The sequence below is a fragment of the Pavona decussata genome, unplaced genomic scaffold (assembly GCF_977016875.1).
Source record: "Pavona decussata unplaced genomic scaffold, jaPavDecu1.1 SCAFFOLD_252, whole genome shotgun sequence".
In the NCBI taxonomy this organism is placed as follows: Eukaryota; Metazoa; Cnidaria; class Anthozoa; order Scleractinia; family Agariciidae; genus Pavona; species Pavona decussata.
The window spans coordinates 640,001-652,838 of NW_028145655.1; the positions used below are offsets into that span (position 1 = coordinate 640,001).

Below are 12,838 nucleotides of genomic sequence, written 5' to 3' on the forward strand. Positions count from 1 at the left end.
GTGCTTCAGGCTCTTGCGAAAATCGAAAAAGCGTTCTTGCGTCGTCCTAGCGCGTGAGACTCGTTGAAAGATATTCAATAATCAAACTTTACAATAGATTTTCTCATAACCCAATGGGAAAATCGGAAAATCCTGGCAAGCTTTGTTAGCCCGTTATCTCCTGAAGAATATAGTCTAGCTTGTTGGGGTATCTGTATTAATGTGGGAGCTGGTAATTAATGCAGCCAAAGCACACACTGACAGTTCTGGGTTTAAGTGCTTTGAATGCCTACAAAACCGAAAGGGTTATTTTCAGATTTTACAGCTTATTAGCTTAACAATAATATATTGTAAACGTTTTTTAAAGTTTCTATAAAAGTAGCCCGTGTACGTTTGGAATAAACCCTTAACGAATGTCCTCAAAATTTCACAGCCGCCTTTAAACCTTCGTTTTTCGGGCAACTGTGCATTTTTCGTACATTCTTTCGCCTCGGACAATATCGTCTGATATGGTAGCCACCTAAGGGATGTATTTGCTAAATAACCGTGCGCTTAATTTAGTACCACTTGCGATTTTTCTTTGTCCAATAGTAACGCGTTGATTATAATCGGTGAATTATAAGTTATCATAGCCAACAATCCCTGAATAGCAAATTGACACTTAGTTTCGAGAGTATTTCGATAAAATTTCGTCCGACTCTTTCTACTTACCAGGAGGAACAAATGAGAAATCTAACTTGTATCCTCTACGCTTGACACGGCCGTTCGAGTGAAAGGTTATTACAGCATAGCGTCCAGTGAAACTGATGTTCAATCCAGACTTCACCCCACAGTATGTACCTACGGTATAGTTGTTATCATTGGAAATCCTCAAGTAGTCATACCTGCAAACAAGGAAGACGTATTTGTTTAGTTCATTTATGATGAGATAACATAAGCTTAAATGACATGAGCTAACACAGCTTGATAAGGTAAGATGTGACTAAGTTACACGCATTATTATATTATTACTGAGTAAAAGGCCAATATCTATCAAATAAGAGCACATACATTAAAGTAGGGCAAGCATTACAAAAACTTACATTTAAACCATATAATGACTACTCGACAAGATAACAAGATAAATGCTAAAGTAACCCATGGCCTAATAATAAATGATGCAAATACAACGACATAGACAAACAAACCTTATAAACAGCTTACATATCAATTTGTCCAGAAAAATAAGCAAAGGTTCCAAAACTATCTATAATCAGGCCAGCATGAAGTACAGACAGGCGCGAAGAGTAGAAAATCAGATCAAATACATGCAAAACTAGTTTATCACAGGTGTGTTATGACAGTAAATGACAAGGCAGTCTAGTTATTGATTTGATTCTTAGCCGCAAATCAAAACAACAATAACGAACAAACAAAGAACCAAACAACGAAGCAGGTCAATGAGTCTAGAGATAAAAATGGCTACTTTTAGTGTAATGAGACTAAAAAGTAACTTTGTTCTTTGGAATGTCTCAATAAAGCGTTTCGAGTAGTATACACCTTTCATCAATCACAACAAACAAGACAAAACAAGGGAATAATCAAAACTGGCCATTATCATGCAATGGAGGTTACGTAATGTATATACTGAACACTGACTCGATAGTCTTGTACCTGCAATATCGATGACTCTGAAGTCTAAAAGAGGAAAAGTAAATCTTCATGGCCATCCCGTGTGGAATATAAACCCGGTAGACACAGTCCATGTTGTTTGGGTACCTGCTTGGATATCTGGGACTTGTCAGCACGTTGTTGACAACGGAACCACACCCTGTTGGATTGCGTAGACATTTAGTTTTCATGAGTAATTTCTTAGATACAGATTTTGTGCTAAAAGTTTACTGCCTCATTTTCAAAATGCTTTCTTATCAAGAACTGAAACCAAACTAAACAAACAGTGTAATTCTATCCGCGCGAAATTATTTGTTTTGATGAGTTCTTAACAGGCCTTATTATTGTTTTGTTTCATTGTTTTATGTGGGTTTTTTTTTTTTTTGCTTTATAAATACTTATCATTGACACGTTTTATCTCTTTTTAGCGCTCATTACAATCTTACCGATTTTATCTGTTTGTAACATATTTATGTAAGCTTTGAAAATGTCCTCGGAGAGGTCGAAACGTCGTAATTTTTTTAGCGTTTACTTTTTTTCAAAAAATCTATTTTTAAATAACCATTATAGAAAGGTTAAAGGGAAGAGAAAAACTGAGTGAAAGAACATAAAAAACGTTTTAATTAAAAATGATTACTCTCCTTTTCAGTACATTCTAAAAAACATTCACTACAAGTTCAATTTTTAGATATTTAACTCGGCGAAAATCAGCATAAAATAAAGGTATAAATTAATTACTGTATAGCTTTGTACGGTGTCACTGCTTAATTAAAAGCTAAGCTTTGCGATACGTTTTTGTTCTTTACTATAATTATAAATCAAGAATAGAGCGTTTTGCAGAGAAACGCTTGTTCATTAACTTTTCACCTAAAGACTACGAATCAAATGTTAGTAAATAATATTTTGATTTCCATCTATTTAACAAAAAAGTGCTCCGAACTCCGAATACTTTTTTCTCCAAAATAAATTTTCATACTTTGGTGAGTATCTCTACAAAAAAAATTGTTTTGGTTTAGTCTTCGCCTTTTTATCCTCCTTAAAGTCGAGTTCGGAATTGTTCACGACAGCGCAACGGGATCTGGTCGTCTGGATAGAATCAAGTTGTGACGTGAAATCGAGGACGACCCTCCAGCGATTTTCAGTCAGTTATCTTTAGTTTTGAACTGTCAAAGCTTTCCGTAGCAAAATTCGTTTGATTCTGGCTCTATAGCCATCAGAAATCTACTGAAATTTTACAATGTCATCCACGTCATCGCATTTGGAGACGAGGTTTGACTCAGGCAACTCACAAATCAGTTTTATCGCTGGATACGAAATGGAGCCCGATTAGGATTTATCGCGTCTATCACCGAAAGATAACCCCAAACGTCGAGTGAGTCTAGCGATGACGCAGCTGTTGCTTATCCTGACGACCCACTTGCGGACGCCAAAAGGACAGCGAGATACCAAGGGGGAAGTGAAGGCCGCATTCTAAAAGACCGATAACAGGACAATGTAAAACTCAAGGAATGTCAAGATTCGCGCGTGTTTACATTAATTTCGGGCGTGCTATCGTCATGCATATTGATATTTTCAATGTGTTGGCATGCATTCTTCTCACGCTAAAGCGTTTGTATTTCTTAAATTATTGATCTCCTAAGATAACGTAACTGTACTTCAGATGCAAGTGTAGAAATTGTGGAGTCGTTTCGTTACAAAAATGTGCGAATGTTATCGCTAGCGCTGTTGTGAGCTGTAAGATTGTCAATCACTCTAGGGTCGTTCGTCGCCTGCTATCACAGAGGAATTGCTGGAAAAGCGGTAATTCCGAAGCTGTCTCGCTCTAACCCATTCTCTATACTCTATACAGCGACTGGCAATCCGCTGAGCCGTCAAGCCACTAAATACTGGCTCTTTACACCCTGACCGCCAATGGCGAGCCACCGAGACTTCGACTCACTAAATTGTTAATCTTACTCTTTCTTTACTCTCCGACCGCGACTGGCGAGCCGTCCCACTGAATTATACCCCTCAAAATGTGTCTCTCTATTGTTTAGTTGCTCCGATTCTTGATCCTTTGATCCTTTTTGCATGTGTAATTACATACAAAATCGTCGCTTACAAAGTACTTCGAGCATATTACTGAAGTCTTCGATGACTCCCATCGAGCACGCTTCTGTCTAACAAAGTCGACCCATCTTTTTATTCGTTTCCTTGCTTCTGGACGCTCATCGCCTTGAGAAGGTATCGCACGGAACGCTTTTCCTTCCTGAACGTTCCTAACCTTACTGCAACCTCCTGCATCACATCTGGCCGGCATATTTTGACCACTATTAACCCTATCTAGATCGGGCCTTTCTTTTTTTGTCTTTTGGGAATCCCCCCTTCCCTCCATATAACTTCCTAATTATAAAAGCTACGACAATGAGACTTGGAGAAGAGATAGTATGTCTAAAGATGTCTCCTTTGACATCCGCCCTTGGTATAGTGACCTCAAATCACGTGGTAGCAGCGTCATTAAATTTAAAAATATATACTTCCGTAGAGATGCCTACCAAAATATGCGGATTTTGTTGGAGAGAAAAGGGGGCGGAGGGGTTTAGGTGCACTTTAGTAAGGTCAGCTTGGCTCATTGTTAGTATCAGTGTAACTATGTATATTTTTTTTGTGACAAGCAGAAACTTACAAGTAAAGAAATATTATACATAACTTCCATGTGCAGTTTACCGAACGCAGTTCGCTGCGCGCAAAGTGTTCAATCTTTTAAGGACAGGTTAAAAGCTCATTTATTTCGTCAAGCCTTTGACCTTTATTGAGAATTGTATTTTAGCCATTGACCTTGCCATTGTAATTTTAAATTATATTTATTTAGGATATCTTTATTGTAAAGCGCGCGAGAGCATCTGTTTATGATTCGCGCGCTATATAAATAATAAATTATTATTATTATTATTATGTGTTTTATTTCAGCAAGTCATTCGGAAGCCTCGTTTAATGTTAAATCTTGCCAGGATAATCTAACTTTAAAGATTTAAGCAACATTCCCTAAATTAATATCCTCTATTTAAATAAGATGTTATAAATGTTTTACAAACAAATGTATGTACTTGGCTGTCGGAATCATTTTTAGGGAATGACAATCGAATGTTGGTCACTGGAACCGAATGAAATAAGAAACCAGCTTGAGGAAACTTCCTTCTACACCAAGTTTACAAAAATACCCACTTACTACATTGCGCGGATTAAAACCCTTTGTTCCACAGACATGAAGGCTTTAGGAGGTTAAATGTTCAAAAAGATTATTAACAATGTATACTTAAAGAAGAAAAAGCCATAGTAGTAAGTAGAAAGATAAAGGGAAACTCCCAAAACTTCAAATCCTTATCGTCGCGCAATTTTGTTTGCGGAAGTTCTCGGCAAGTGTTACATTAGATTTTGAAAACCTAAATCTAGTAATATATACTTCAAAAATAAAAGTCATACATTACCTGGTACTTGACTTGGTGTCGGGGACACTGGCGGTCTGTTTGTGGTCGGTTGGTTTGTCGAGAGAGTCAAAGTAGCTGTTAAGAATCAATTTAAAAAAGGGAGTAAATAGAGACAGTTGCGAAAACAACTGCGAAAGTCTTTCTTCTGTTTAAGTAATACTAAAAGTTATATTAAGTAATATTACAGTTAGAATTTACGTAAGTACTGTAATTTAATATTGTAAGTAAGCTTATTGTAAGAAAATTAGTGTAATTCTTGTAGTGTTGTTTTGTTTAACATTGTATTGAGGGGAGCAAGGATGGCGCAGTGGTGAGAGCATTCACCTCCCACCAATGTGGCCCGGGTTCAATTCCCGGACTCGGCGTCATATGCAGATTAAGTTTGTTGATGGTTCTCGTCCTTGGTTTTTCTTCGGGTACTCCGGGTTTCTCCTCTCCTCAAAAACCAACACTTCTAAATTTCAATTCGATTTGGAAAGTGTCCCAAATTATTGCTCCGCGCTAAATACATTGACACTTAAGTAAAGTGATTTATTTTTTTTATTTACTTTTTATTGTACACCTTGTAAAAAAAAAGTATAAAAAAAGTGTCGGACTAACTCTTGAACGCGTCTCCATCGCCTTTTAGGATTAAATTCCGTTTCGACTACAAATTCAGGCGCGAACTGTCCACCGACTTGCCCATGTAAAAAGTAGTTTATGTTAACGAAACATCATGTGCAGGATTCGCTGACTGATATGTTAAAGGTTGTGAGTTTATCAAGGCGTATGTACCAGTAAATGCCCTTATCGGCTCTTCGTCCGTCACATCAGCGTCCCCAAAAATCTGGTTTGGAAGCTTTAATCATAGACCCGTGTGCACTGCCAAAGTGTGGAGTCAAAGGGGGATTGAAATGCCATCTTGTTCGTTTCTCGGCTGTGGTTACTCTAACCTTGGCTTCGTCTAACTTTTCTACAACAAGCTCGTTCTGTTCTCGATTTGCTCCACGAAATTAGTCCCATTATCTTATTTCATTTCTTCCGGAAACCCTCTGCGATTCACTATCCTTTAAAATGCGTTAATGAAAGGAATCTGTGTCCAGTGCAATTGCCATTTCCAAATGTAGAGCTCTGGTGGTTATACATGTAAACAGACGAAGTTTTACCGTAGCTATTCATTGTCCTCTCCTTTGGACTGTTAACTGTTATGAAAGGTCCTTTGTAATCTACAAGCGTACGAGCGAACGTAAAAAGTAGAGTCTTAAGCCTAATTCTTGACAGAGGCGCCGTTATTTGTTGCCACGGTTTGGCTTTTCTCTTACAGTATTCATAGCACTCAGCTTCACTATCTCGGATTTCTTCTCACCTCTACATTAGCCAAAAACGAGAGAACAACATTACCAATGTTTGGTTAGCTCCTGGGGTGTGATTCCCTTTTCCATGTAATGTCTCAGGATCAGCTTGATTACCCAGTTCCCTGCTGGTAAGATGATTGGGGTATTTAACATCGTGTGGTAAATACTCAGCATTCTCAAGACGGCCACCAGATCTCATCAATTCCTTTTTATCAATTCTTGAGTTCAGGGAAAGCAATTTGCTACCATCCGGGAGTCTTTTACCTCTTGTCAACGCGGAATACTATTCTCCAAATGATTCCGCGCGTGCTGTGTTTATTACTTGAATCTCGTTGTAATACTTGTAATACGTTTCTCTCGATGTAACTGACAATTGTTTACCAAGCGATAAACCCAGGCTAGTGTTCTGATGAGTCTAATCCAGGTAGTAAAGCTTCTCAGATCACGCAGCCACTTAGCATTGTTTTGGATAGCCAACACCGTTGCCCTCTAATGCTGTTGTCAGCTTGTAGGCCTTCTTGTTTCGTGACCTCTTTCGTTGCTGTTTCACTTACATGTGATTCGATCTACTGGCCATTCTGATTTTTCCCTTTTCAAATACAAAGGTCCTTCACACCAGGTGTTCTTGCTTGCTAACTCTTCTACTGGTAAGCCTCTTGTGTTATGGTCAGCTTGATTCTGGTCAGTGGACACAAAATTCTACCGGTGAGGACTTTTGTGAGACTGTTTTTCTCCAATTCTGTTTAAAATAAATGTCCTACTTGGGCGATGTATCTACCATAACACGATCATGCTATCCGACCAAAACGTGATTTCGCGAGTTGCAATCTTCGATGATTTCGATATCAATACACTTAGTATTAATCCAAGAATTGCGCCCAACAGGGCTAAACGAGGGATACTTGTGAATGTAAGGGGTGCAACTCTTGACTTTAAAGCTACTATACGGACCCAAACAGCTCCATCACTGTGCTCATATCCTTAATACACTACCGTTCCATACGCATTTGATGAGGCATCTACAAATGTGTGCAGGCTCGTGAACTTCACATCCCTGTCTACCGGCTGAATACATCGTGGGATCTTAATGTTCTATAAATGCTCTAATTCACAACCTTAGCCTTCCTCTCCTGTTTCATCTGACTGTCCCTGAGTCGATGCCCGTGGTCTAAATATTTTGGAGCAAGACCTTCCCACGAATGGTTTATGGCGTTAGGAATCCCAAAGGGTCAAAAAGTGTGGCAATTCTTCCCAGGAAACTGCGTTTTGATACGTCTAGCCATCTCCAGGCGGATGCACTCGGAACGTGAACATCTTTTTTCCTTCTCTACCAACAGTTCTCTGAGCGTCTTCACAGAGGGCATCTCCCAATTATCTAGATCCACAGTTCCGTTACTCAACAATTCCCTCCTTCAACAATTCTTTTGAATCACACAGCCATTTGCGTGCGTTGGCGCGTGCGTGCATACCATCCATCTCCCACTGCGTCGAAAATTGGCTGTACAAGTCTATGACTGTCTTATCGTCTGGACCTGAATCCGTGCTACCGTCCATATCGGCTCACTCTAGTATTGCCACCACAGCAAGTGGAAAATTTTATTGATACTTCTTTGCATGTGTTTGTACGACGACCTGCGACTGAAACGGCGATAAATGAATAAATTCCGAAAACCACTCAATTAAATTCATATTCATCTGGTCTTTTGGTTTGTCGAGCGATTTCCATAAAACTCGATTATACTGCCTGTCTTCTGGTGCAAGCATGACGATGGGATACACCTCTGCTATGTGACCACTAACGCCATTGTTTGCTTTCGGAACCGTAGCAAAACGCTGATTATCTCTCGTTCCAACTTAGGTCCTTGGTGTATGACATCGCTCAAAGAGATCCTCTCATACGTCAGAAACAAAGCTCATCTTCGTCGTTGATTTGTCAGGCCTCATAAGAGGAAAGTGTGGTAGGGAACAAAAGTCAATGGGCTTTTACTCTGTTTTTCGGATCTTCCTTACGCAACCTCTCTTCAGGCCCCTTGAGAATGCGTTTCTATGTAATTCTCAAGCGTCTTAGCTCTCCGGTAACAATGATCGATCGTCCTTCCAAGGGATTACGACTTTGTAGCGCCAAATCTCAATTTTTTATTCATTGCTTAAGTTTCTCGAGCGCGAATTTCTCATTTAGAGGTAAAGTCTCAATGGTATTGCTCAGCACTTCTATGTCCAGGAAATATTGGAGTTTACAATCTAATTGCTACTCTTCTCGTCAGCACGTATAAAATAAGTGTGAGCGAAACTTGTTCAATATCCTCCCTAATCAGTACTATTTGGATCGCCGATACATGTACATCCGAGGGCCGTTAACCGTGCCACTGTTTTTCCTGGCTTTCCTCTAACATCCCTCACCAATTGATACCGATGAAAATGTCGACGATTGGGCGTGGTCCAAGGTAAAGTGATACCTTTTAGATGCTCCCACTTCTTCGCGTATTTAACACAGTTGATTACTCCAATGTTCCCTGTAATGCGTTCTGCAGTAAAAGCTGCTATCTTTACATCTATCTTTCCATCTAAACTTTCAAGATTTAGTTGGAAGATTTTTGTCTCGAAGCTGTCGGTCTGACTATTTAGAAGGTTAACGGTAACTCTACGGTTCTCCCCTTGAAGTCCTAATTTAGCTGCTGCATCACTGTCGATGTATGTCTTAATACTAGCGTCCTCTAGTAGCGCATTAACGACCACTCTTCTTGTGCCATTTTTGATTACTACTGTTACTTTTATCAGTACAACATATTCGCCTCTAGTTTCTTTCATGTGCATTGCTGTTGTGTGCGATCTCTCCGGTCAATCCTATTGCCGTTCCTTGCAATCTCCGGCCTCTTCTTTCCTTTGCAATGAAGCACGTTTGCTGTGCGTCCATTCGAACCAAAAAATCGGCTTTTGAGAACGGTATACTTTGGTAGGTCTCTCCTAGGCATCTATAGAAACGACATTGTTGCGCTGCTCTCCGCCACCTCTTTTCAATGGTTATACCTTAAAACTTGTCCCATCAAATGGGGGGGTTATTTCCACAGACTTTGTATGTACGGCGGCTCTTACTAGGCAACTGGTTTGGAGTACCTTCGATTGATCTGGTCTAACTAAGAAAACGTCTGATTTCTCATCGGGGTACTGGAAATGCTCTATATCCCTCGAAGCCTCTCAGCTGGTACTGTCTGGAATTCTTCTTCTTGCACGACTCATTGTCGTAAACTTTTTACGCACTGTTGTTTCTTGTGTTCAAAAATCCATCGATAGTACTGTGCTAGCGTTGACTCTCTCATATTCCTCGGTAGCTTATCATAGTTCGATCCATTGCCCAACTCCTTGTGTCGGCAAGCCTCTTTAAGGTTGATAACTGCGATGTCTAGGATTTCAGCCAACTTTAAATTCCCGCGTTCCTCCAAATACAATGCGCTTTGTCCTCTTCCTCCTCAATACCTTCTTATCTGCTCTTAGCAGCTTCATTATCAGAGGTTGAGTGATCCAAATTTTCAATAACCTTAAACGCTTCGCCCGATAAGTACTGTCCGAGCTACAGTAGCCTGTGCTCGGGAGCCGCAGTTGCTTTGTCGATACGGGCTTAATAAAAAAAATGAGCGTTGATGCTTTGCTTAGTGGGCCCTCTTACATTGGTCGGTACCTAATGGTGTTTTCCAAGACTTCTTGTCATCTAATTCTGCTTCTAGGCCGAGCTCCTCGCTGATCTCTGTCTACAGAGCTCACTGGTTTTCTTTGACGTTTTCCTTGGAGATCTGTTATGCCTGTTTATCTTTCCGGGCCCGAGTCTCCAGCTCTCTTGTTTTTGGGGGAAATTCTTCTTCGACCCTCTCCTTCTAAAGCCTCAATGGCTAGCTCTTCACTAAACCCCTTAGCTGCTAATCTCTCAGCGCGCTCTCGAGCCATTCTCTTTTCCACTTGTAAGTCTTCACATGATTTGAACATCTCTGAGAAGCACAATATACGACGCTAGATGATTCGCAGATATTCGCCAAAATATGAGGATATTTTGTAGAAAAAAATTTGGGGGTTAGGTGCACTTTAATTAGGTGAGCGCGGCATATTGTTAGTATTAATGGCGGCTGGAATATATAGTTTATGACAATCGAGAAATTTGGAGTAAAAATAAATTACACAATTCATGTGTTTTTAGTTACAGAAGTCATTTGGAAGCCTCGTTTAATGGTAATACTTGCCCGGAAAATCTTAATTTAACCCTATCTATACCGGGCGTCTTTTTTTTGTTTTCTGGGTCTGGGGAGGTCGAGGGGAGGGGGTGGGGGGAGACATGAAGAGACATGAAAGCGGCAGTTAGATTACATTTCCAAAAAAATATATTAACAACGTATAATAAGAGAAGACAAAGAAATACAGTCACCTAGTAGTCAATGCAGTGGTAAGAAGATAGTAAATTGTGGTCTTGGTGTCGTCGGTGGGTTTGACCAAGCAGGCATTGTAATGTTTCTTGTTAAGAAGTGTGTTATTAACTACATTAATGGAGACTTAGGTGAACCTGCATGTTTTTCACTGAATGGACCATTTTTCAACTGACCGGTAATGGCAAGCTCCCTTAAATCTTCAATTCCTCATCGATGCGCAATTTGTATGCTTAAGTTGTCGACAAGTGTACCGTTAGATTGAAAACCTTATTCCAGTTATATTTACTTCAGAAACACAAGTCATCTGATATTACCTTGTGCTGGACTCGGTGTCAGGGACACTGCTCTGTTTGTGGTTGGTGGGTTTGTCCACGGAGTCACATTGACTGTTGAGAATGAAATTAAAAACGAAATAAATAGAGACATCTTGTACACCAGTTTTTCAAGGTGATGCACTCGCAAACTTATCTACGATGCTTGTTAGAAAACCGCCTGGTATCTAATTGCGGATCGACGGGAAAGTTGAATGTGGCAGTTTTTGACAAGTGCAAACGAATGTTTATAATCCTCAGTATCACGAACAATCAGCGGCGATCGGTCTAACATTGGCTAGTTATATTTTCTACATGTATCTAAAGGTCATAGAGGGTCTCTCAATAACCAGCACATTTGTATTATATTTTCAAGTAGTTGCATTTACTTTCAAAGGAGAACGCCCACTTTCTGAGAATCTTTTCAAGTTCTCCAATCATTTGTGAGCTTAGGATCGATTACCAGCCGCTGTTCGCGAAAAGAGCCCACGCTCATCTCCTAAGAGACAGTTGGACGGTCTAACATTGGCTAGTTATATTTTCTACATGTATCTAAAGGTCATAGAGGGTCTCTCAATAACCATAACATTTGTATTATATTTTCAAGTAGTTGCATTTACTTTCAAAGGAGAACGCCCACTGAGCGACACAATGGGATAGAGAAGCTTAACGAAACGGCTCAGAATAATAAGAAAATCTCTTATTGCATAGCAAAAAACGCTTTGAGACATGCTTGTAAAACCAAAATGTAAACGTTTTTATCAAAACAATCGACACAACGTGAGTCGCATAGGTCTGTCTGCTCCATTTTTACATGTTGCTCCTGTTCAGATAATTAGTTGTAAAATTTAAACTCTTAACCGGCATCTTTGGTCTCGCGTTTCTCAAATGACGAGCGGCCTTTATTTGCACAACATTGCGAGGTGAAATATAAGAGTCACACGGTATACCATGTTTAAGCAGGTTTGCCGAATCGAAACTACTCTTGGTTTCATTCTTCACTAGTGTCACCTCCTCTATGCATTTTTCAAGACGTTTGATGTTTTTGTGGCAGCGACCGATTGTTGCACAAGAATCGTTTGACGTCGACGCTATTAAGCTGGACATCCAAAGCATTGGCTACTTTTTTAGCAACATCTTTAACTTTGCCTTTCAAACTAGTTCCCTTTCGACGATTACTTATTTTTTTCTGTACCATAAAGCAGACACCCGAAGAGGGTATAACCCGTAGTCTTCATAGGCGTTTCAACACCTGTTGCGCTAGAAGAATTATTTCAGTAATCGCTCGGAATTATACTTTCAATCTTCAGAGTTTTGGTCCCTTTCTCATTTATGTTTGTTGATCTAATTTAGCATGAGATTGCCGTCGGATGTCATTTAAGGTGACCAGTTGAGCCGCATAAATTTTATTTTGAATTTACGTCATAAACATGGTCGGTCGCGAACGCGTCCCGCCGTCTCTTCTCAGAAAGGAAAGAAAAAAAGAAAAGAAAAATAAATAAAGTCACCGAGGCAATGTAGTAGTAAGAAAATAGTGAATGGTGGTCTTCAAGTTTTCTGTTGGTTTGTCCAAGGACGTATTGTAATGTTCCTTGTTAAGAAGCGTGTTTCAAACTACATTAATGCAGAACCTGTTTTTCACCGAAATGGTACATTTTTAAACTGATCTGTAATGGCTGGCTCCC

The 12,838-nt window shown here is 39.8% G+C and overlaps 1 protein-coding gene across 1 annotated transcript in view; it reads right to left on the reverse strand.

Annotated features, from left to right (window-relative positions):
- The window catches only part of LOC146456960 (scavenger receptor cysteine-rich domain-containing protein DMBT1-like), a gene marked incomplete at its 3' end in the record, with an annotated part of 596,400 nt that extends 584,806 nt beyond the window's left edge, over positions 1–11,594 (reverse strand). The window contains exons 1-2 of the mRNA XM_085092482.1: positions 11,543–11,594; positions 11,157–11,228 (exon numbers count right to left, since the gene is read on the reverse strand). Coding sequence (XP_084948608.1) covers positions 11,157–11,228; positions 11,543–11,594 — 124 coding nt within the window. The remainder of the gene's footprint in view (positions 1–11,156; positions 11,229–11,542) is intronic.
- Positions 11,595–12,838: the final 1,244 nt, after the last annotated feature.